The sequence below is a fragment of the Schistocerca piceifrons genome, chromosome 6 (assembly GCF_021461385.2).
Source record: "Schistocerca piceifrons isolate TAMUIC-IGC-003096 chromosome 6, iqSchPice1.1, whole genome shotgun sequence".
In the NCBI taxonomy this organism is placed as follows: Eukaryota; Metazoa; Arthropoda; class Insecta; order Orthoptera; family Acrididae; genus Schistocerca; species Schistocerca piceifrons.
Genome location: NC_060143.1, coordinates 11,698,065 through 11,724,724, shown reverse-complemented (window position 1 = coordinate 11,724,724; position 26,660 = coordinate 11,698,065). Strand labels below are relative to the sequence as shown.

General features: G+C 44.8%; 1 protein-coding gene across 1 annotated transcript in view; it reads left to right on the top strand.

Moving 5' to 3' along the window:
- The window catches only part of LOC124802809 (radial spoke head 1 homolog), a 128,556-nt gene that overhangs the window by 90,046 nt on the left and 11,850 nt on the right, over positions 1-26,660 (top strand). Inside the window, exon 5 of the mRNA XM_047263815.1 lies at positions 4,003-4,174. Coding sequence (XP_047119771.1) covers positions 4,003-4,174 — 172 coding nt within the window. The remainder of the gene's footprint in view (positions 1-4,002; positions 4,175-26,660) is intronic.

Here is a 26,660-nt window from a genome sequence, read left to right as displayed (position 1 = left end):
GAATACCACAAGAATGAAACATAATATAACCTTCTGTTATACATAATTACAAAGAGTATTTAAAAAGGTTTTTTTTCACTCAAAAACAAGTTCAGAGATGTTCAATATGGCCCCCTCCAGACACACGAGCAATATCAACCCGATACTCCAACTCCTTCCACACTCTCTGTAGCATGTCAGGCGTAACAGTTTGGATAGCTGCTGTTATTTCTCGTTTCAAATAATCAATGGTGGCTGGGAGAGGTGGCCGAAACACCATATCCTTAACATACCCCCATAAGAAAAACTCGCAGGGGGTAAGATCAGGGCTTCTTGGAGGCCAGTGATGAAGTGCTCTATCACGGCCGTCCAGAACTTTTCCCTTTGCACAAACACCCATTCTCTGTAAACTGTTTATACCAACGTTTAATACACCACATATCAGGAGGTTTAACACCATACTTCGTTCGAAATGCACGCTGAACAACTGTCGTCGATTCACTTCTGCCGTACTCAATAACACAAAAAGCTTTCTGTTGAGCGGTCGCCATCTTAGCATCAACTGACGCTGACGCCTAGTCAACAGCGCCTCAAGCGAACAAATGTACAACTAAATGAAACTTTATAGCTCCCTTAATTCGCCGACAGATAGTGCTTAGCTCTGCCTTTTGTCGTTGCAGAGTTTTAAATTCCTAAAGTTGTGGTATTCTTTTTGAATCACCCTGTATTTTAGCAATATAGATGATTGTTTATGTCACCATAACAATGCACCTTGTAATAAAGCAGCAGCTGTGAAGTGATGGTTTGTGGACGATAACATTCCCGAAATGGACTGGCCTACCCAGAGTCCCGGCCTGAACCAATGGAAGACCACCGCGATGAGTTAGAACGTCAGCTTCGCTCCAGACCCCAGCGTCCGACATCACTACCTTCATTGGTTTCGGCTCTTGAAAACTAATAGGCCCCCATTCCTCCGCAGACATTCGGAACGTCATTAGTAGTGTCGCCAGCAATGTTCAAGCCACCATAAAGGTGAAGGGTGGTCACATCCGGATACTTTTGATCAGATAGTGTATATCTCATCAATCATTCAGTACACTACGACAAGTTGTTGAATGTACTTATTACGCTGCAAAGCGAAATGGCACTGGTTAAGGTGGCAGCACCATCTCGTATAAGCCAGAGGAACAGGGAGGAGATGTAATAACAACACACATTCTCGCATTTCATGGAACACCTCACACGTCTCTACGGCAAAAGCCTTGCATAACAGAACGATTAAATATTGAACGGCACTATCTTTAATAGTTCTCGCACGCTTTCAAAGTCACAGAAATGGTTCAAATGGCTCTGAGCACTATGGGACTTAACATCTGTGGTCATCAGTCGCCTAGAACTTAGAACTACTTAAACCTAACTAACCTAAGGACATCACACACATCCATGCCCGAGGCAGGATTCGAGCCTGCGACCGCAGTGGTCGCGCGGTCCCAGACTGTAGCGCTTAGAACCGCTCGGCCACTCCGGCCGGCTTCAAAATCACACTGATCAGCCAGAACATTATGACCACCGACTTACTATCAATATAAAACCCGTTCAGGGAATAGCAGCGTCACCTTACGAAGAATGACTCCTAGTCAGACACACGGTACTATCAGTGAGTTTGCTGTCTGTGTGTAGAATGGGAAACGCATGTGATCCATCTGCGTTTGATCCAGAGCAGAATCTTTGATGGCCTGGAGGCTCGGAACCTGCATGACTTTTCGTGTGTTCGAGGAGTGGTATGGCGAGTGTCTTCATCACATGGCGAAACCAAGGTGAAACCACGCCCAGACGTTCTGGGGTTTGGGCAGCAACTCGTCATTACAGATGTCATATGTGGTAGGCTGGACCATCTGACAAAACAGGACAGGAGGCGAACTGTTGCGGAACTAACGTCAGACACTAATGCTCAGCGGAGTACAAGTGTGTCTGAAACAGACACTTCTAACGATAGGCCTCCACAGCCGATGGCCTATGCATGTGCGAATGTTAACACAATGACAATGGCAACTACGACCAAAATGGGCACGTGACCACAGCACTGGGCATTGGCACAGTGGCAGAGCGTTGCGTGGTCTGATGAATCCCGATACCTTCTTCAACATGTCGATGGGAGGCAGCGAGTCCATCGTCTTCCAGGAGAAACAGCACCTTGACACCTGTACTGTGTGGTGGATATGAGCTGGCGGCAGCTCCAGTATGCTCTGGGGAACGTTCGCGAGGGCATCCATGGCTCCAGTGGAGCTTGTGAGACGCACCATGGAGGCCAAAGAGTATCGTACACCGTTTCAGATCTCTTCCCGACGATCATGTTTCCCGATGGCAGTGGCATTTTTCAACAAGATAATGCGCCATGTGACAAGGCCGGGAGTGTGAAAGAGTGGTTCGAGGAAAACAGTGGCGAGTTCCTGTTGATGTTCTGGCTCGCAACTCGCCAGATCTGAACCTGATCGAACACATTTGGGATGTGGTTTTACGTGGCGTCAGATCGTGACCTTCCCCTCCCCGTAATGTGCGGGAATTAGGTGACTTTGTGTGTGCAGAAGTGGTGCCAACTCCGTCCAGCGGCCTACTGCGGCCTCAGTGCTTCCATGCCACGACCCCTCGCCCCTGTTATCAGTACCAAAGGTGGACTTACCGGCTATAACGTAGGTATCATAATGTTCTGCCTGCTCAGTGTATACAGGGTGTTACAAAAAGGTACGGCCAAACTTTCAGGATACATTCCTCACACACAAATAAAGAAAAGATGTTATGTGGACATGTGTCCGGAAACGCTTAATTTCCATGTTAGAGCTCATTTTAGTTTCGTCAGTATGTACTGTACTTCCTCGATTCACCGCCAGTCGGCCCAGTTGAAGGAACGTAATGTTGATTTCGGTGCTTGTGTTGACATACGACTCATTGCTCTACAGTACTAGCATCAAGCACATCAGTACGTAGCATCAACAGGTTAGTGTTCATCACGAACGTGGTTTTGCAGTCAGTGAAATGTTTACAAATGCGGAGTTGGCAGATGCCCATTTGATGTATGGATTAGCAAGGGGCAATAGTCGTGGCGCGGTACGTTTGTATCGAGACAGATTTCCAGAACGAAGGTGTCCCGACAGGAAGACGTTCGAAGCAGTTGATCGGCGTCTTAGGGAGCACGGAACATTCCAGCGTATGACTCGCGACTGGGGAAGACCTAGAACGACGAGGACACCTGCAATGGACGAGGCAATCCTTCCTTGACGATAACCCTAATGTCAGCGCCAGAGAAGTTGCTGCTGTACAAGGTAACGTTGACCACGTCACTGTATGGAGAGTGCTACGGGAGAACCAGTTGTTTCCGTACCATGTACAGCATGTGCAGGCACTATCAGCAGCTGATTGGCCTCCACGGCCACACTTTTCCGAATGGTTCATCCAACAATGTGTCAATCCTCACTTCAGTGCAAGTGTTCTGCTGCTGTGTGTTTCCATTCCATGATTAATCTGATTTGAAGAGAAGTAATAAAGTGAGCTCTAACATGGAAAGTAAACGTTTCCGGACAGATGCCCGCATGACATATTTTCTTTCTTTGTGGGTGAGGAATGTTTCCTGAAAGTTTGACCGTACCTTTTCGTAGCACCCTGTATACAGTGTACGTGTACGGCCACACGTTTCGTCAGAATAAACTACTGGTCACCTTAATTCTGATGGTTCACTTTTTTTGTTAAAAAATAAGTATATTGCGATATGTATCTCGTTCGCACGTAATGACTCCTTTCTTGTGACACATATCAGAATCACTAAAATAGGCCTACGTGGGAAAAATAAGTCATTTTCTTAACGTGAAACATCGGAAATTTACAGCGTTTTCCTTCGTCACTAAGCTGGACACAATAAACTCATTTTTGAATCTCGTATAAATACATATGTCTCCGCCAAGGATTACTGCTGCATACCGAGTTTTTTTTTTTTGCAAGCCTTTAGCCATCTGACGCTTTTCTGTGCAGATTACGGACTCTCGGGAGTCGATCCCCGTGGAGGTTCCAGAGGAGCCTGTGGAAGAGGAGCCACCGCTGGAGATAGACGACCAGCTGTTCATGCGGTCGCCGCCGCCTGAGGCCATCGAACCGGAGGAGGCGGTGCCCGAGGAGGGCTGGCCCTTCGACGAGGAGGACGCTCGTAAGTACTGATCGCACGCTGGAGTATAACGCAGCTCATTGAAATTGCCACAACAGGGGGGATACCGATAGCGAAATTTTACTTTCGTGCATGGACAGTATATTATGTAAATATATGATTCAATTTGTAGGTGATCTGGGGATGTATAGGGTACGAAATCGAATATACAGTGCTACCATATTTGGCAGCAACAATGGCTCTAGCCTGGATTGGTATGGAGTCGAACTGAGCTCGGATAACAGATACGGGTACATCATTCCACACTGCTTCAATCCTATGCCACAGTTTATCAATCGTAGAGGCTTGCATATAGTGGCAATCCATCAACAGATGTTTTCAGTGGATGAAAGATCTGAAGAAGTTGCTGTAAAGGTCAGCACTCGAACACCGTCTTTATCGACATAAATCGGGAAAACATAGGCATCATGAAGCCTTGGGCTATCTCCTTGAAAGATAACGTGACGGACACCAAGAGGAGAGGACACAGCCACCGTCCTGAACATAACGTAAATATAACGGTTGGCGTAAAAACTGCCGGCTATGTGGATCAGAGTTGATGGTGATGTGCACCCAGTGGCACCATGACGAATGAAATTTGGCAACGATCTTTTTCCTCAGGGCCTCCAAACTCCGATACATGCAAGATGATGCTGTGCGCAAAACCGGTACTTGTCTGAAACGTCGACATTGTTCCACTTCTATGTCCAGGGCTGTAGTTGAGCGCATCTCGGTCACCGTATTTGTCTCTGCTGCCACTTGAAGGGAAGCGGGACTATGGTCACCATCCAGATAGTCCGTAATGGTCCAAACGTCATACAATGAAGGCTTTCACGGCAGGAGCTGTCATCACTTAACATTTCCGAGCTGAGATGCCATGGTCCATACATAAGACTCTCCCAAGACATAAAAGGGGGGTGATTAAAACATTAATAGACAGGGCGCACAAAATATGTGAACCACCTCACTTAGATGATGAGATTGAACACCTTAGAGTGACCTTCAAGAAGAATGAGTATTGCAACGGAGACATAGATCGTGCACTACGACCTAGACTGACAACTAGGACGGACGAGGATCGACACCAACCCAAGGGGAAAGTGTTCTTACCATTCATCAGTAAGGTCACTGATCGTATTGGAAAAATTTTAAGCAAGTACGATGTGGAAACTGTTTTCAGACCCACTAAGAAAATAAAAGAATGTTTAAAATCCGCAAAAGATAAACGACATCCTCTAGCTACACCAGGCGTCTATAAAATTCCGTGCACTTGTGGAAAGGTCTATATAGGCACAACAAAAAGAAGCGTCAACACCCGTCTGGATGAACATAAAAGGAACTGCCGCCTCGGGCATATTGATAAATCGGCTGTAGCGGAACATGTATTTCAGGAAGATGATCATGAAATAAAGTTTAGTGAAACGACCGTCATAGCAAAGACGTCGCATTATTATGCGCGAATGTACAGAGAGGCCATTGACATTGCCGAACACTGCAATAATTTTAATAGAAAAGAAGAAGGCAAAATAGCTGGATAAGATATGGATGTCAACATTGCAGCAACAGCGTGGCAATCGATTAGTTTCAATTGGGAAAGTTGGCAATATCAGAGATCACACTGTAATGTTGATGCATTAAGTTGTTCTGAAAGCGGTGCTGATATTCAAGACCATAAAAGTGGGTTAAAAGCTGTGAGCTATCTGAGGAAGCTAACCTTGCATTACTGCGCAACTGTTTCACCAGGTATCCAGCTAGCTTACCAAATTCCCAACCAGGCTAACATTAATTATAATCTTTTAGTACTCATCTTACGATAACCGGTGATATATATATATATATATATATATATATATATATATATATATATATATATATATAAAGACAATTTAAATAAAAAGAAATAAATCAGTTTATATTTGGACATTTATTTTAACATTGATCATTGTTCCGTTAAAATTGAAGCATATCAAACTTGATTCATAACTAAACTGGTGCCTTATTTAGGATTGTGAAAATGTGAGTTTGTAATCTTACGGAACACATCAAATAGGGAGCCAAGATTGGGAGACTACATACAACACTGCATTCATAAAATAACACAGGAAGAACGTTGAAACATATCGAAGAGGAAATTAACCACAACCAACCGTTTCAATTTTCACCCAAAGAAGTTACGTTCGTAGCGCAATCCTGTCCGTCATGTAATTACCGCACATTGGTAAACTAAATTCATACTAACTCTCTGTGAAATCTTCCCGAAAAGAATAGCTGAGGGCTTCTTTGATGCTTACACCACATGCTTCACGTGCTCAACTTGGTTTACACAAAGAGTGTAACTCCACAATAATTTTGATAATTAAAATAAATTAGATCGAAAAGCAATTTACAAAAGAAAAACCTCGAACTGGTTACAACTGTCTTACTATTAGCCTGATGGGTCAAGCAATTGTATAAGCACGTGGTACTGGTCTCACAAAGTACACCCCACGTGGGTTGAACATAAAGAAAAGTTGCTATATTGAAAAATATTGTCAAGACGAGACGTTATAATCTCACGCACATTCGTATTTAAGATTGATGATCTTAGTTAGAGTTACTGATCAACACGTGGTTCCACTTTACTCACAAACTAGTGACAAAGCAACTACTGGAAGATATTCTGAACTTCACACTCGAAATACACTGCGTTGCAATTGAAAATAACATTAGATATTTTAGAGCTAAACCTGAAATTAAGGTGATTAAATTTTCAGTTAGACTGAACTTAAGAAATCCATTGTCCTACGGACTTAGCAGACACGCGCTTAGCCGGAGATCTTACCACTTCAGACGCTCGCCGCGGACAGACTGCCGTGGTCCCTTCCTGAGGGTGCCTCTCAAATACAAACGGAAGTGAACAGAGAGGCAGCTTCCTATACCAACATGACAAGGGACGGACAGGACCATACTAAGAATAGAAACCTCTCTGCTTTTAGAAAGCGTAGCTACCTGTTCCGACGTTGGTCCTACTGTTCTCCAGCAGACAGGCTTGTCTGCTACCATTAATGCATGCAACTAGAAATACATTTGCTCATTCATCCTCCCACACAGAAGGGAAGAGGGGATGACAGTATCTTATCATATACAGTGTATAAAAGAAAGTGGATGTAGGTTTCGTATGAGACTGTGTGACATGAATTACATATAAACTGTGTTTTATAGTGTAGTAGTGTGACAGATCGTTCTTGTTTATGTGTAAAAGTAACACGTTTCACTGCTCAGTCTCCTCCCAGTGAGTCAGAAACACCACAATAAATTTAGAAGAGGAATGCATGCCGTAAATGACAACAGATTTAAGAAATTAACATGAAAGGTATCCAACAGAGACCTTTAAACACCACAGCCGACGTCACGTGATTGACAGCGGCGCTCTCTGGACGGCCTATATATACGGCGCTCACTCGCGCTCTCGTTGCAGTTCGCCGATTGTCCTCGGAGGATGCCTTCCGCAGTCGAAGGCGAAACGTCAGGGGAGAGTCTTATGTGTGGACGACGGCATCTCAGCCCGGAAGTGTTAAGTGATGGTCCAAACGTAGTCCCATCCCCCGTGTGGATACCAGTCTGTCTGGAAACAAGCCCATTCCCTGACGCAATATGCTTGGCATGGCTGTACAGTCCTATACAGCCTATCGGACAAGATGTCAGTCCTCTCAGGTGCTAGTCGATTCTGGATGGCGTTCAGTATGGCCCTCCTGAACGCGTCGATTCCATATTCACAGGGCAGTCGGGGGATTCCGACCAAAGCGAGCAGCAATATCACATAACGATAAACTGCACTCTATCGTCTCATGAACAACACACATTCAAATTTGTCTTCTGAATTTGAAATCCACTACGTGATCTTTCCTTGTGCAGGGTGTCCCAGAGAGAATGGTCAGTACTCAGTATTTGACAGGAACGATCATTCGTAGCAAAAAAGGCTAGTAAACATGGGCTCTAAAGTACATACCTTAATAGCCATTGGCACTTGTTCATTTTCGCTATTGTGAAACACCTCTGGTCCATAGTTTCACCTCCCAACCTCCCAGAATATGGAAAGCAAAGAGCTTGTAGGAGAAGAAATTTGTTTCACAGTATCGAAGATGAAGAAGAGCTCATACCTCCTAAATCATGCTTTTTAGTGTGCATGTTTGCTAGACTGTTTCGCTTCGAACTATTGTTCCCTTCATATTCCTGAATATTGACCATTACACCTGAAACATCCTGTGTACAGAATGCAAATGACGTTACTCCTACCTACTATGCGTGATTCTGCTGGAATACATTTGCATATCTAAGCCCCAAGTACGCCACACGCCATTTCGACGTTTGTTGCATTCCGTCTTCGTGGTGTTGTGATCTTTTAATGGCAAACAATGTATGTCCCTCACTGCCCATGACATCGGCAAGTCTGTCGCAAAAACAAGTTCTCCTTGTTTCTGCGGCTTTTTAATCAGTAGCTGTAACTTATAATTGGGATACCATCACTTTAATAATGCAATGATTACTTTTTAATCGAAGTTGCACGAGATTCGTACTTCGATTAAAAAGTTGTGCGAGGTTCTGAGCTACACTCCCGGTCCAAAATGAACTTTTAATCTACCAGGAAGTTTTATAATGTTTAATTTTTCGCATCTTACAAGGAGACGGCACGAGCGTGGGGTCGGGGATTTCCGAAATTTTGTGTGGTGAAAGAAGACCCCTAACACCTCACATGGTTAAAATATTAGGACGCACTACCGGGAAAAATCGATCCAAAGTTTCTTAGGTGCCTTATGAGTATAAAATGTTAGTCCACTGCCGAGCCCCCGTCTGGCCTAGATGTTTCGCCGGCACGGTAGCTCAGCGTGTTCGGTCAGAGGGTTAGCCGCCCTCTGTAATAAAAAAACTGAGTTAATCGATCAACGACGAACTTAAACGGAGGATTTACGACGTCCGCCACGAGCAGATGCAACGAACAAAGCGAACAAAATTAGATTAAAAAAAAATGTTTAGGGCTCAGTCTCCTACGCCAGAGGTCTCGGGTTCTATTCCTCCTCTAGCACTTTTTTTTTTCTTCTGTTTCATTTTCTTTTGTTATTCCACCAATTATTCAGAAAGTTTCCCAAACCTACATTATCTTTAACAAATTAGTTACATTATTGAACAAAAATATTTTCTTTTTGTCCAACAACACAATTCACGGCGGTGAGTTTTCCATTTTTCATTGTATAGTATATGAGAGGAATCATTGGGTTTTTAATCAGAATAACAAATTCGATTGGTAAACATTCAATTATAAATAAGAACTGCAGTGGTAATTATCGTAAAAACAAACAAAGCAATAATTTTTGCGACATCTTGCGCAACATATAAAAGCGGATTTTTTACAATCACAGGGCGTTTTCAATAAATCTGTACAAAAATATGCCCCATTACCATTTACGAAAATGTTTTGAGTTTCTGATAATTTTGAGGCAGCCCAGGCATATTGAATGATGTCTCGGAATATTGGTGACGATAACTGATGGTGAATTATAGAATGAATTTTTATACAGTCTTCCCGGGAATTTATTTCACGATTCTCCTGTAGCAATGCGCTGCAATTTTGCAAGCAACAGAAGGAAAAAAGTGCCAGAGGAGGAATCGAACCCGAGACCTCTGGCGTAACGGTCGGACCATTAACCATGCAGGCCAGACGGCGGCTCGGCAGTAGACTAACATTTTATACTCATAAGGCACCTAAGAAACTTTGGATCGATTTTTCTCGGGATTTTCCGAGTAGTTCGTCCTAATATTTTAACCACGTGAGGTGTTAGGGGTCCTCTTTCACCACACAAAATTTCGGACAAATCCCGGACCCCACGGTCGTGCCGTCTCCTTGTTAGTGTTCTTTTCAATTTTTCATTTTCGTACAAAAGGCGAAGTTTATGTTGAGATGAGCATGACACAGTCTACATATGGTTCTATAACCAGAATCAGTGCACACAGCCTCTTCGGAGAATCTGGGAACTTGACTCGTAACGAGCTACAAAAGTCAGGTAAATATTCTTCCCCTATGTCACTCAGAACGGGTTTTTATGGGGAATGTAATTGGCCACCCAAAGAGATTGTCCAGGTAGCTTTCGATGTTATTTTAATTGAAATTTGGGCGTAATTAAGTGAACTGCAAACCTTAGGAAACATCAGCTCAATCAGATAAGGTATGAACTTATTTTTTATACATAATATTTCTAAATTAGAATACGACTAAAAGAACGAGCGTTTTATTCTCTATCTTTTTCTTCAACTCCAGGTTACGCCTAGCAGTGGCAGATGAAGAAGCAGAACTACAACGCTGTTTCTTTTAGTCGCGTTCTGATTTAGATAAATTATGTACAAAAAACTTAGAAGTTTACGTCTGGTGCGACTGCATTAGCGTTTCTTGCCGTTTGCAGTTTATTTAATTACGCCTAAGTTTCAGTTACAACAAGGTTACTAGTTACCAAGACAGTCTCATAATCCTCGAACAACCAATTAACTTCCCAATAGCTACGTTTTGCGTTTGACGTACGGGAAGAATCACGTGACTCGTTCAGCTCATTGTGCGTCACGTTTCCTCTTTCGCAGAAGAGGGCGTATGAGGTGATTCTGAGCCTCTGGTCGCGTCTGCATCTGTCATCTGAATAGCACTGAAGGTCTGTAGGAGTCGTTGAAGATATGTGTCCATACCTCTGGCGTTATGTTTGAATGGAGCACACGGAAATAGAGAATATAATTCGGCACATGTCTAATTTTGCACAACTCTGTCGTCAGTTATTTTGAGGCCCACTGCTTTACGTTGATTCATATAACACCGGAACAGTTGAAATCCAAATACTGTTCTGATGCTAGGTTGTCATAGATGGTGTGAGGAACGATTCCAAAAGTATTCTTCTAGAAATCGTGTCCAAAGCAATGAGTCGTCAGGAGCACTATTATCGCGAGTCCTAGAAACATGCAAATCCAAAGTTATTTGAAATAAGCAAATTTTGTCACACTTCAAAGTCTGACAACGGCGGTGAGTAGCCGGAACGTTGAAAAATGCAGATCTGGCCGGGGTGTCGGTGCTCGTAAGAAAGATAGAAAGCCACTGATATGGACTATGACTCACGTTGCGGGCACAACTTAATGGGCTGTAGACGTACTGCAGTCGCGACACCACCAAGGTACCGATGATGATGATGATGATGATGCCTTCACTTCCTGGCTGGCCCTCTGGGTACGTGTCTACACCTGGAGAAGCCTCAAAGATTATGAATGTTTTTTTTAATTTACTGTTAATTAAAATAAGAACACTAAGAGAGGTTTTTCACTGATACCTACGACAGTATTGTTGTTGTTGTTGCTGTTGTTGTTGATGTTGATGTTGTTGTTGTGCTCTTCAGTCCGAAAACTGGTTTTATGCAGCAAGACAATACGAGTTATTACCGCAGCCTACATCCATTTGAACTTTCTTACTGTATTCATCCCTTGGCCTCTCTCCACAATATTTACCCCTTCACACTTCCTTCCGTTATTAAACTGACAATCCCTTGACGCCTCAGGATGTATCCTATCAACCAGTCCCTTCTTTTAGTCAGTCTGCGCCAACAAATCGTCGTGGAACTCAGTACAAAGCTGCATCGCATCCACGACATACCAGATGTTCGAAATGCCCTCCATCGGATGCAATGTCATGCAGGACACACGTAATCGTACCTTGGGTTACACCGTGTTGGCGGGCCACTTGCCTGGAGCTTATACTAGTGTTCGTCTCAATATCCTGTAGAACACAGTCCTCCAGATCTGGTGTACGTACAGTCCACTGCTTCCCTGGACATTCGTCTGTCTGAAAGGACACATGATCACACAAACGCCCAAAACGGCCTTGAAATGTTGTATGATGTGTATCGTGTCTGTGAGGGGTATTTGTTTTGGTATAGCCGTGCTGCCTCTCGACAGTTTTCAATCTGCTTGGCCGTACACAAACACCATCTCGGTTTGTTCCCAACATGAATACCGGACCACTCTGCTGCTTGCAATAAGCTACGTCAACCACACAGCCTGTAACACACAGGGAACACACCGCAAGTGGTCGGATGAACAGTCATTCGTCAGCACCATCTACTGTGGCAACGATACATTTCTGGACACATGTTCGTGGTAATGTTTGGTTTGTGGGGCGCTCAAATGCGCGATCATCAGTGCCCGTACAGACTACCAATTTTTACACAGGCCTATTTGGTTACACAGTCCAACCTAGCTTTTGCCCGCTTAGCTGGCTGGTAACGTGCTTACCTCCCATGCAGCGGGCTCGGGTTCGATTCCCGACCGGGTTGGAGATTAGGGAACTAGGGATACTAACTACTGCTTCCCAATATATTTATTCCTTACTGAAATTTGTCATTAAAAATATATCACTTTTTCAAACCAACAGCTCAATTCATGGAATCAATACTCAAAATAAGAATAATCTTCACAAGGATATAAAGTCACTTAGTCTTTCACAAAAATGTTTGCATTATTCAGGAAAACACATTTTCAATAACTTGCCAGCAGCCATAAAAAGCTTAACAACCAATGAAATTCAGTTTACAAAAGTCCGGAAACACCCTCAAAAAAATTCAAATGGAGTAGCAAACAAGGAAACAGAGTCGCTACACACGAGGAACGGGAAGGGGAAAACTTTATAAACCATGCCATCTTTAAAGCCGCCATCTTGGATTCAACTCCAAAATTTCAAATGGGATTGTGGTCATGTGACATATCAAACAGATAAAGAATTTCATCAGAAAAACCATGCAGTTGTTATTTTAAACATAGCTTTATTCATTTTCGGGTTATAGCCAGTTACATGTGGCAGCGGTGGGACGCTCGGCAGCATGTGTGTTATGTGTCGAAGAGGCATTACGCCGATATTACACAGTCCAGAGAGACCACCAACAGTCATAGGAATGGCTCGATATGTTGTCCATTATGTTGGATTGTTAGTGCTATCCTCCGAACCCAGTCCTGATGAACTTTGACCAACACATCTGGCTATATTTGACCACACGCATCATCAATGGGCTGCTTTAGATGATGCAAATCCCGTATTTTCACAGAATAAACCAGTGCTTTGACATGACCCCAAAGATAAAAATCCAAAGGAGTCAAATCTGGTGAACGTGGTGGCCACTTCACAGCACCCCTACGACCAATCCACTTTTGAGGGAACTGCTCATTCAGGTATGCTCGCACACTGTGCCCGTAATGTGGTGGGGCTCCATCATGCTGGAAGAATTCTGGAAAAGTCCCGTCCTCCGTTAACAACGAGAGAAACACTTCTTCATCCAATAACCTCAGATAACCGTTGGCTGTTAACGTACAATCAATAAAAAAAGGTCCAAAGACTTTGGTACCCCACACACCACACCAGACCATCACTTTTTGTGAGTCGATCGTTTTGGAAGCATCAAACCAGTGCGGATTTGTGTCGGACCAGTATCTGGGATTCTGCTTGTTCACTTCACCATTGATAAAGAAATTGGCTTCATCACTGAACAGCACCTGATAGAGGAAACGTGGGTTTATCGGCAGCTGCTGTGTCACACATTCTGCGAACTGTACCCGACGGTCTGGGTCATCCTCGTTCAGGTGTTGGAGCAGCTGAATTTTGTACGGGTGCCATTTGTGATGCGATAAAATTCGCAGTATGGAGGTACGGCTAACCCCACATTCTTGTGACAGGCGACGAGTACTCCGTTGCGGACTCTTGCTAAATGATGCCAACGCGCTCACTGACGTTGCTTCATCGGTGGCGGATTTTGGTCTTCCAGCCTCAGGTTTATCTGTGACTCTCCTGTTGCTCGGAATTTGGCCAAAAGCTTGGCACCTGCGCTGTGAGTGATGGGCTGTCTGGTTGGCTGACGACTGTTGAAATCCTCAGCAATGACCCGTGTGTTTCTTTCTCCTGACATCAAGATGATTTCAATGTCTTTTTCATGTGTTAAGGATATTTTGTAAGCTGTAAATAAGGAAACAATGATTAAAACATTAGCATCAGTAAATGATACCTAACAGTTAAACACATGTAACATGGAATAGTCACTTTGCACCGTTTCAGACTCCATTTTATGACTTCTCAGTACGTAATACTCACACTGCCGAGCGTCCCACTGCTGCCACAAGTAATTGGCTATAACCCGAGAATGAATAAAGCTATGTTTAAAATAACAACATCATTGTTATTCTGGTGAAATTCTCTATCTGTTTGATATGTCACATGACCACATTCCCCTTTGAAATTTTGGAGTTGAATCCAACATGGCGGCTTTCAAGATGGCCGCCATGTTGGTGGCATAGCCGATAAAGTTTCCCCCTTCTCGTCCCTCGTGTGTAGGGACTCTGTTTCCTTGTTTGCTACTCCATTTGGATTTTATCATGGTGTTTCCGGACTTTGGACCACCCTATATATATAGGATGCATATATACACTCCTGGAAATTGAAATAAGAACACCGTGAATTCATTGTCTGAGGAAGGGGAAACTTTATTGACACATTCCTGGGGTCAGATACATCACATGATCACACTGACAGAACCACAGGCACATAGACACAGGCAACAAACAGAGCATGCACAATGTCGGCACTAGTACAGTGTATATCCACATTTCGCAGCAATGCAGGCTGCTATTCTCCCATGGAGACGATCGTAGAGATGCTGGATGTAGTCCTGTGGAACGGCTTGCCATGCCATTTCCACCTGGCGCCTCAGTTGGACCAGCGTTCGTGCTGGACTTGCAGACCGCGTGAGACGACGCTTCATCCAGTCCCAAACATGCTCAATGGGGGACAGATCCGGAGACCTTGCTGGCCAGGGTAGTTGACTTACACCTTCTAGAGCACGTTGGGTGGCACGGGATACATGCGGACGTGCATTGTCCTGTTGGAACAGCAAGTTCCCTTGCCGGTCTAGGAATGGTAGAACGATGGGTTCGATGACGGTTTGGATGTACCGTGCACTATTCAGTGTCCCCTCGACGTTCACCAGTGGTGTACGGCAAGTATAGGACATCGCTCCCCACACCATGATGCCGGGTGTTGGCCCTGTGTGCCTCGGTCGTATGCAGTCCTGATTGTGGCGCTCACCTGCACGGCGCCAAACACGCATACGACCATCATTGGCACCAAGGCAGAAGCGACTCTCATCGCTGAAGACGACACGTCTCCATTCGTCCCTCCATTCACGCCTGTCGCGACACCACTGGAGGCGGGCTACACGATGTTGGGACGTGAGCGGAAGACGGCCTAACGGTGTGCGGGACCGTAGCCCAGCTTCATGGAGACGGTTGCGAATGGTCCTCGCCGATACCCCAGGAGCAACAGTGTCCCTAATTTGCTGGGAAGTGGCGGTGCGGTCCCCTACGGCACTGCGTAGGATCCTACGGTCTTGGCGTGCATCCGTGCGTCGCTGCGGTCCGGTCCCAGGTCGACGTGCACGTGCACCTTCCGCCGACCACTGGCGACAACATCGATGTACTGTGGAGACCTCACGCCCCACGTGTTGAGCAATTCGGCGGTACGTCCACCCGGCCTCCCGCATGCCCACTATACGCCCTCGCTCAAAGTCCGTCAACTGCACATACGGTTCACGTCCACGCTGTCGCGGCATGCTACCAGTGTTAAAGACTGCGATGGAGCTCCGTATGCCACGGCAAACTGGCTGACACTGACGGCGGCGGTGCACAAATGCTGCGCAGCTAGCGCCATTCGACGGCCAACACCGCGGTTCCTGGTGTGTCCGCTGTGCCGTGCGTGTGATCATTGCTTGTACAGCCCTCTCGCAGTGTCCGGAGCAAGTATGGTGGGTCTGACACACCGGTGTCAATGTGTCCTTTTTTCCATTTCCAGGAGTATATATATATATATATATATATATATATATATATATATATATATATATATATATATATATATATAGTAATCACACCAATCTTTAAACATGGAAACAGAAAAGATTGTAACAACTACAGAGGTATCTCTTTAATCAGCGTTGTGGGTAAAATCTTCTCAGGTATTGTTGAAAGGAAAGTGCGAGTATTAGTTGAGGACAAATTCGATGTAAATCAGTGTGGGTTTAGGCATCTTAGAGGTTGTCAGGCAAATAATGGAGAAGTGTTATGAGTGGAACAGGGAATTGTATCCATGCTTTATAGATCTAGAAAAGGCATATGACTGGGTTCCTAGGAGGAAGTTATTGTCTGTTCTACGGCATTATGGAATAGGAGGCAAACTTTTGCAAGCAATTAAAGGTCTTTACATGGATAGTCAGGCAGCAGTTAGAGTTGATGGTAAATTGAGTTCATGGTTCAGAGTAGTTTCAGGGGTAAGACAAGGCTGCAACCTGTCTCCACTATTGTTCATATTATTTATGGATCATATGTTGAAAACAATAGACTGGCTGGGTGAGATTAAGATATGTGAACACAAAATAAGCAGTCTTGCATATGGAGATGACTTAGTTGTGATGGCAGATTCGATTGAAAGTTTGCAAAGTAATATTTCAGAGCTAGATCAGATATGTAAGGACTATGGAATGAAGATTAGCATCTCCAAAACGAAAGTAATGTCAGTGAGAAAGAAATATAAACGGATTGAGTGACAAATAGGAGGAACAAAGTTAGAACAGGTGGACGGTTTCAAGTACTTAGGATGCATATTCTCAGAGGATGGCAACATAGTGAAAGAACTGGAAGCGAGGTGTAGCAAAGCTAATGCAGTGAGCGCTCAGCTACGATCTACTCTCTTCTGCAAGAAGGAAGTCAGTACCAAGACTAAGTTATCTGTGCACCGTTCAATCTTTCGACCAATTTTGTTGTATGGGAGCGAAAGCTGCGTGGATTCAGGTTACCTTATCAACAAGGTTGAGGTTACGGATATGAAAGTATCTAGGATGATTGCAGGTACTAGTAGATGGGAACAATGGCAGGAGGGTGTTCACAATGAGGAAATCAAAGAGAAACTGGGAATGATCTCTATAGATGTAGCAGTCAGGGCGAACAAGCTTAGATGGTGGGGTCATGTTACACGCATGGGAGAAGCAAGGTTACCCAAGACACTCATGGGTTCAGCAGTAGAGGGTAGGAGGAGTCGGGGCAGACCAAGGAGAAGGTATCTGGATTCGGTTAATAATGATTTTGAAGTAATAGGCGTAACATCAGAAGAGGCACCAATGTTAGCAGTGAATAGGGGATCATGGAGGAATTTTATAAGGGGGACTATGCTCCAGACTGAACGCTGAAAGGCATAATCAGTCTTAAATGATGATGATGATATATATATAAGTGTGTGTGTGTGTGTGTGTGTGTGTGTGTGTGTGTGTGTAAGTACAATCTAACTTCTGCACCATTTCAGTGCAGTAATGTGTTCATTGTAAATAATTATTACAGTAGTTCTATTACATATTTATTACCTTATAAAAAAAAGACTTTATTTTAAATTCAGTGCATTAGTTTTTGTAAAATGATTCTTTCATATAGTGTTCAATAAAAAAATGACGATCATTCCACTTGGGACCTGTGGAAGGTACATTAGCTTATTTGTTTCAGTTGTAAATATTTATCATGTATTATTGTTTTTATGACATGTTCCACTTTCTGGAGGAACTCCTCACTACGGATCAATTGGAATGAAAGTAAATCTAATCTAATCCATGAATTTTCTGTTACTAGTTCACCTGCTCGCGTCCTTTCTCAAACAATTGGTTAAATATCCGTTTACTTTTAATATCGTTGTGAAATGGTTTTAACTAGAATCGGACGATGTCGAAAAGAGTGAAGTTTATCATTTAGAATAGTCAATTACAGATAACAAATTTCGCGTTTTTATTTTCTAGTTTGTTTCACGCAACCGACAATGAAATTGCATAACGTCTTAATATCACGTGTATGCCACAACTCCCAATGAAACTTTTTATGCTGCTGCTTCAATTCAGAAAAAGTTTCTGGTGCGACTAATTAATATAATTCGGATTATCCTATTTGAAACAGTAGTAAACGGGGGTGTAAGATACACACATGTCAACGAGCGCACGTCTTAACCGACTGCGAAGTCAGGACTTGCAACTGCAACTTGACTACTGCCGACTTGCTGCTCTTACTAACCACATGCACAGCACGAACAAATAATAAACTTCAAAGATTCTTGTAGGCCAAGACATCCTAACAAACTCAACAAAAATGCCAATAAAGCAACCAATACATATCCAATAAATTTTTTCTGGGTTTGTGACCGCATTGTCAATACATAAAATTACCGCCATGTCGGTCCCTGTTGCAAGTGACCTTCTTCAGAAGGTGACAATGGCCGCGGAAGCCTACGTTTATATTTAACCGATATGTTGTGGGAGGTTATAGGACCTCATGCAGGAAGTTCACTTACACTGAGTTAAGTAACGTATCCACGTCGATCATCCACCCAAACTTCGATTTGCCCACAATAGATACCTCAAACGCAGGCGCAACAACTGCTGCAATATCCAGTTTACGATAGTGAGACACATGTAATACACATTATCTTCATATGAGCGGTTTATATAAAATAGCGTGTAACTTTCTATCTCATACTGAATGCTGATTGGCTCGCTTTTCTTTTTCAGTTACGCCTGTGTACTCAGGACAGTGGAACGACATTCAGCATGAATTCCGCCTGTCACGAAGAGCACGTAAGTAAATTACGTTATCCATGCCGTATGACTATGGAGGTATATCTTAGTGAAATGATGAGACTAAGTGACTAAGACTGTAGCAAACCCCAGAGGTGTTTGTAAAATATAGCGTGTGGTTGCCTGATGTTGCCTCTGCAATGGAATGCTCACGCTCTAATTAACTCGCAGACATGTAGTGCTACAGAAATTGTTAGTACGTTGTGCTAGCCAGTATTAATTATTAATAATCCGATTGCCATCTGATATAAATACAAAATTGAAAAGAATTTACAGAACATTAAATGTAAGGTGGCAAATTCATCCGCCTTATATTGTGATGGCATCGAATCATTTAAAAATTTCAATAGATAGCATCAGGGGAGAGAATTTTAAGATTACTTGTTTCATTGAATATCACTGTAGTGGCTACATCCACATTACGAGTACAACATGTAGAGTAAGATCAAATATTCGCACCCTTATTAGTGGACATTAATATGGGGAGTGTCCACATTTGTGGCGGCTTAAACTCTGTGGTGGCACTTTCAGTGAGGTGTCTGACTGGAGAGGGATGGCAGGCCATATTTCCTCAAGAGCAGAAACCAGAGGAGGTAGGATTCTACATGTTGCGGTCTGCAGCGAAGTGGACGTTTTAACTAATGCCATTGGATTCAGGTCGGGACCTGTGTCAGACCAATCCATTGAAGGAATGTTGTCCACAAACTGTTGACTCATAGACGCTGCTTTACGAGAGGGTTACAAACATGTGTTCACAATATCCCCCAATTAGCATTTTCTTGAGAGCAATAAGGGGACCACACAGTAACCACGAATATCACCCCCATACCGTAGCACCATCTTCTCTGTATGCCACTATTGTCACTAGTTGACATGATGGTAGGCAACGTTCTGGAGGCACTCGCCAATTTCAAACTCTCCTATCGGATTGTAACAGGGTAGAGAGTGATTCATAGCTCCAAATCAGACTTTTCCGGCAGTCATCGACAGTCCAGTGCGCCGCTCTTTGCACCGCTTAGCATTGACTACAGGTACTGACGAGGAGCTGCTCCATTATTGTGCCCTGTTCTTTTTAACTCCCTACGCACAGTCACAGTGCTAGCTGGACTGCTGGTGGCACTTTGCATCTGACGAGTGGTTCTTCCGCTGATTTCATATGACTTTTTAAAGTCACCCTCCGCATTGATCGTTGGTCGCTGTCCGTCATTACACTAGGCCAGCCTGGTCTTGCGTTAGCTACGGTTGTTCTTTGCGTTTCCGCTTCGCAATCACATCACCAATTGTTGACTGGGCAGCTGTAGAAGGGCTGCAATGTTGCTGATGGATCTGATATACAGGTAGACTCAGATGACTAGTCCACGTTCCAAGTCACTGACGTCTCCCGATCGACCCTTCTGCTGTAGCTGCTCCTCTGCCGGCAGCACAGTACTTCCCGCCTCCTCTGACAGTGGCGAGTATGCCTATGGTCACATCTAGTGGTCTATCTCGCTTTTCACAGCGGCGTACGGATACTGTTAGGTACACCAGGGCCACTCTTTTAAAGACCGAGACGCTTACATTGCTTCTATTGTACAGTGTGTTGAAACTGAATTGGAGGCGAATATCTGCGTACATATTTCACATTTGCTGTGTCGTACAATGTGGGGTTTACTCTGTATTAATATTAGCCACTGCCTTCCAATTCTATTCATATACAGGGTGTTACAAAAAGGTACGGCCAAACTTTCAGGAAACATTCCTCACACACAAAGAAAGAAAATATGTTATGTGGACATGTGTCCGGAAACGCTTAATTTCCATGTTAGAGCTCATTTTAGTTTCTTCCACCTACGCTCAATGGAGCACGTTATCATGATTTCATACGGGATACTCTACCTGTGCTGCTAGAACATGTGCCTTTACAAGTACGACACAACATGTGGTTCATGCACGATGGAGCTCCTGCACATTTCAGTCGAAGTGTTCGTACGCTTCTCAACAACAGATTCTGTGACCGATGGATTAGTAGAGGCGGACCAATTCCATGGCCTCCACGCTCTCCTGACCTCAACCCTCTTGACTTTCATTTATGGGGACATTTGAAAGCTCTTGTCTACGCAACCCCGGTACCAAATGTGGAGACTCTTCGTGTTCGTATTGTGGACGGCTGTGATACAATACGCCATTCTCCAGGGCTGCATCAGCGCATCAGGGATTCCATGCGACGGAGGGTGGATGCATGTATCCTCGCTAACGGAGGACATTTTGAACATTTCCTGTAACAAAGTGTTTGAAGTCACGCTGGTACGTTCTGTTGCTGTGTGTTTCCATTCCATGGTTAATGTGATTTGAAGAGAAGTAGTAAAATGAGCACTGACATGGAAAGTAAGCGTTTCCGGACACATGTCCACATAACATATTTTCTTTCTTTGTGTGTGAGGAATGTTCCCTGAAAGTTTGGGAGTACCTTTTTGTAACACCCTGTATAGAACGAGTGAAAATGACTACCTATGTGCCTCCGTGCGAGCTCTAAATCCCCTTATTTAATTTCTGATAATCCCTCGCGATACGTATACTCGAGGCAGCAGAATCGTATGACAGCCGATCTCGAACATGTTTTTTTTTTTTTGTATTTACACAACAAGGATTCGCAGGTCATCGTTGCCTTTCTTCAACTTTGTAAGGAATCACAGGTAACCGCATTGTAGGCCAGTATGATGAAATACGGAATACGTACGTAGGTGTACGAGGAGCTTCGGTAAGCAATGCAACATATTTTTCTCCTCAAAGTACGCGGATTTTACACAGGATTTCAATAAAACATATTATTCCCCACTCTTTTGGCTACAAAGCCAAGTTTTTAAAGAAAATGTTCGTTAAATGCGAGGGCCTTACGCCAACTCTCTGGGATGGCATGTGTGCCCTCATGGTGCCACTCGACTTGTCGTCGTCGGAGCCAACGTCTTCCTGCACAACAAATGCTTCCTGCCGACGGCATCCTTCATTGAGCACAACAGATGGAAGTCGGTAGGTGCGACATAGGATGGACGAAGGAGGACAGTCCATTGAACTTTTGTGAGCTCCTCCCGTGTGCGCAGATTCTGTGAGGCCCTGCGTTGTCATGGAAAAGAAGTTCGTTTGCATTTTTGTAGCGACGAACACGCTGAAGTCGTTTCTTCAATTTCTTGAGGATAGCACAGTAGTCTTCAGAGTTGATTGTTGCACCATGAGAGAGGGCATCAAACAGAGTCCCACAAGACCGTCGCCGAGACTTTATCGACTGAGGACGCGGCTTCGAACTTTTTCTTTGGGGGAGAGATGGTGTGGCGCCACTCCACAGATTGCCGTCTTGTTACCGATTTGAAGTGATGAAGCCATGTTTCATCGCCTGTGACGATGTTCGACAAAAATTATCACGATCAGCCTCGTAACGTGCAAGCAATTCCGTACAGATCGTCCGTCGTTACTTTTTATGGTCTCTCGTTAGGCGGCGAGAAACGCGACGGGACATACCTTCGAGTACTCCAACTGGTGGACGAGTGTGTCAGCATTACCAGCAGAGACGTCCAGTTGTGCAGCGAGCAGTTCGATTGTGATCCGTCGATCACCTCGAATGAGAGTGTCCGCACGCTCCAACAATGCAGGAGTCCCACGGCACATGGGAGATCGGAGCGGTTTGCGCGACCTTGTTGGAACTATGACAGACGCCTTGCTCAACGACTCATCGTGCTTTTCTTCACTATCAAGTCTCCGTAGACATTCTGCAAGCTCCTGTGAATACCTGCGATGCTCCGGCTTTCCGCCAACACAAACTCACAGACAGCTCTGCTTGGAACGTAACTCCGTTACAGCCGCCACTTTGAGGGCTAACAACAGCACCGCCACATGTCGAAACTTCACCAGACTATAGGGTCTGAAGCGAGAATATTCCACCATGTCCCACAACAAATTGCACATTTTTTCAACCGAAATTCGCCGAGCAAAAAATGTGTTGCATTACTTTTTGAACGCCCCTTGTAGGATGGTTCATCGAACACTTCACAAACGAGATGGCAATTGTTGGTTTTAGTATGAGACAGTGATTCGGATTTCTCGTCCAGCAGGAATATCGATCTGCAGACAGAGTCAGGGATAGCCAGGCCTGTGGCACGATCACAGCATTCTCTCATAGAGGGTGTCGCCACCGCGGGACTGTCACCTGGCCCCTTCCACTGACGCGAGACAGTCAGTAAATACCGTGGCCCAACATTTGCGCATCAGTTCCTCGCTATTTTCTTAGGCCTTTGATACTTACCATTCATAGTAGAGTGATTGACTCTGGCTGTGTTAGTTTTTCAATTCGCATTGCTCTCTGGACTGTTTATTGCGTCTTTACGACTTTAGGTACTCTCTGGAATTTCCTTTTGGTTAGCCATTCACTTCGTGAACTCCGCCATCTTCGACCAAACGAAACGCATGATTGTTCCACCAGTCTCTACGTCACTGCCATTGCGAGTCGGGTCATCATAAACTGTATTCTAACTAGGCAGAGAAGGACAGAAAATTGAGATTGGGACTATCTCTTAGCGGTCATGCTGAGACACCTGGAATGATTTTCCACGTGAGTAATTATGGATGGGGACATGACGGGCATGTGTCTAAACACCAACTGCAGTAGGTTTAAGCTTGCCTTTTCTATGGAACTCCAACACCACTAAAAGGATACAACTCAGAAACATTACTGTTTAAAATTAGTACTAGTGAAGAGGTGAGAAGAGGCAGGCCAGGTTACTGGGACATCTGCTACGGCATCTTTCACCAGTAGATGAAAGGTGCTGCAGTAGGGAAAAATAGTAGGGGCAGACTCGGACTAGATTATACAAAAATGTATGAAAGATAAATTAAAAGTTTTGCAGAAAGGAAAATATCATTACAATTAGAAAAAAAATGGGGGGGGGGGCAGTATACCAAAACGCAAAATACTACAGGCTTACAAAACCTTCAGAGGAGGATCTCCTTTAGACACTTGCCATCTCACCACCTAGCGCTCGTGAGGAAGCACACGTAGGCGGTGATTCTACTGATGCTACAATTCTCCCCTTGATTCGTTGGTTCATTTGGGGGAGGGGACCAAACAGCGAGGTCATCGTCCCATCGGATTTAGAGAAGGATGGGAAAGGAAGTCGGCCGTGCCCTTTCAAAGGAACCATCCCGGCATTTGCCTGAAGAAGTTTAAGGAAATCGCGGAAAACCTATCAGGATGGCCAGGCGCTGGTTTGAAGCGTCGTTTTCCCGAATGCGAGTCCAGTGTTCTGACCACATCGCCACCTCGCTCGGTTTCCCCTTGGTCAAATGAAATAGACACAAAGCGTCTAACCCAGCCTTCGTAAGCCAGGCCGTCAGACAACGAGGTCCCGCTGGTGAAAATTAATTACTATCAAGACCACGTCCTACTCACACAAGAGATGAGTTCAGGTCACTTGCCTCCCACATCCAAAACGACACATCTTGATGTATTAAGGTTCGAGCATGTGAAAGTGCAGCCACTGTGATCTTCTAGTATTCGGAAGGTGGTAAAGTGTCCATCTCCCCCCTGCCACTAGTTTTCCATGTGGGTGCATAATCGGCCTATCATACTACAACACCTCTGCTCCAAAAGACGTTCTGGGGTGGCTGGTTTTGAAAGTCTAACTGTCGACGTGAGGGCTGTAATTGGAGGCGTACAGCATCAGGCATATAAAGCACAGTTCTATACGCTCATTTTGCGTCTTCTAAAGTTGAAATTCTTCTCTCAGAAGACCACGCACGGCCCTGCTTCTACTTATAAAGTAGTGGCTGAAACTGATCTGAAAAAAAAAGCACTTTCCAGTAAACAGCACATAAATTCTTTCCAAGTGACACCATTAATTTATTGAGCGTACAATTCTTGCCACAACGCTGTTGAAAATACACTCACGAGACATTACACAACATTGTACTCGACTGATTGCTTAGTAAGTCATGTACGCAACTCGCAAATTATAATGTCGATCACAGTACCTCTTGTCTCAATTACTTCTTAACAACCCTTGAGCATATTCTGAGTGAACAAACTACAACTCCTGCTATCAACTATGGCAAACCGCGACCTTGCACTCGCGATGGCTTGCGCCTACGACCACCAGCCAACTCTCTCGTAAGCAGCAGTGCAGTATCTGACTCAACATTTTGACCAATGAAAGGTAACGCTACCATATACGCCCATGTTGCGCTCAACCAATGATAAGTGAAGACCCCGTCTCCAAGTGAATTGTCACGCCTTAGCTCATCAGCAACGTCGCAATATGCTCTCCAAGAGAATGGATTGAGACGTAAGAGCAATGCACAATGTTCTGACTCACCATGTGCCTGTTTGCAATAAACGCTACAACAACAAGAACCTGTAACGCCCGGGGCCCGGACGCTGCGCTGCACGGTGGTGGTAGGTTGCTGAGGTCAGCCTCTAGATGGACTATTACACTTGGACGTCGGTGAGCAGTGTTTCGATGGTGACGGCCTGCCAGACGCCCGGTGGCGCTAGTGAGACATCATTAACAAAGTAACGCTTTGTTGCTCCAAGACACGCGTGTGTCTTGATTCTTACGCCATTTGCGGCAGCAGGGCAGCAGTGGCGTGCGTCATGCCAGGCACGTGGCGACATCAGTGCTCAGTAGGCAGCCCCCATATCAGCAGTGGCTGAAACAGCAGCGTCAGCCGTCAGCGCCCAGTCACATCAGAAGGCCACTGGCCACACTAGGCAGGCAGCGTCGTTCAATAGCAGCTCCGGAAAGTGGATAACCAGGGCATGCCTTACCGTAACATAGACCGCGAGTATCAAAGGCACCACCAGCTCTGCAAAAATTGCACGAAGTTGTGCGGATTCACGCTGCTGCCAGCCGACAGGAGAACAGCTGGCAGCAAAGAAGTCTGCCCACAGGAATAGAAGGCAGGTGGTAGCAGCTATGCGCCCCACGATGTAAGATGATGGTCTGCTCCCTGGACTCACTGATTGGACCACCAAAAGATCTGCTGGTTGATAGTGCCCACAGCCCCCCTCGTCTTGCCTCAGGTGCAGCATTGCGGCTCACAGTGGCTATGAACCTCAGGCAGGCCTTGCTGTTTCATCAAAGACTGAAGACAGTTGGACGAGATGAGCAGAGGATACACCAACATGGGTCCAACCTCCAGACTGGACGGGTGCAAGCAGAGTTGAGTCCTCCACTGGAACAAGAGTAACATTTAAGCATGACTGGCCTGTGTTCCCTGCTACTGTGAGGCTGCAGTGATATCACTTGGCCTGCTTTTCTTGTCTGGACAGCTTCTCTGGTCACCCTGGCCCAGACTGTAAGGTGTCTCAGCCCTGCCTTCAGGAGCAGTGGTGGGTGTATTTTGTAGAGTTGGTGTACTGAATAGTTACTCTTGCGTCCAACTTGATACTCTCTTGCTCCACTCTGCGTAGTCATGATAGTGACGGTCCCCTCTACCTATATCAGTCTAATGCACCAGAGCCTTGGACATCCAATGTGTGGCATTAAACTCTGTCTTGCAGTTGTATTACATGCAGCTTCTGTGGTCCTTCTTTGTTGACATTCCACCTGCCTGTTATCATCTTGACCTTCTTTGCCCAACTCTCGAACTATCAGGAGAAGGAAACTTCCTGGCAGATTAAAACTGTGTGCCCGACCGAGACTCGAACTCGGGACCTTTGCCTTTCGCGGGCAAGTACTCTACCATCTGAGCTACCGAAGCACGACTCACGCCCGGTACTCACAGCTTTACTTCTGCCAGTATCTCGTCTCCTACCTTCCAAA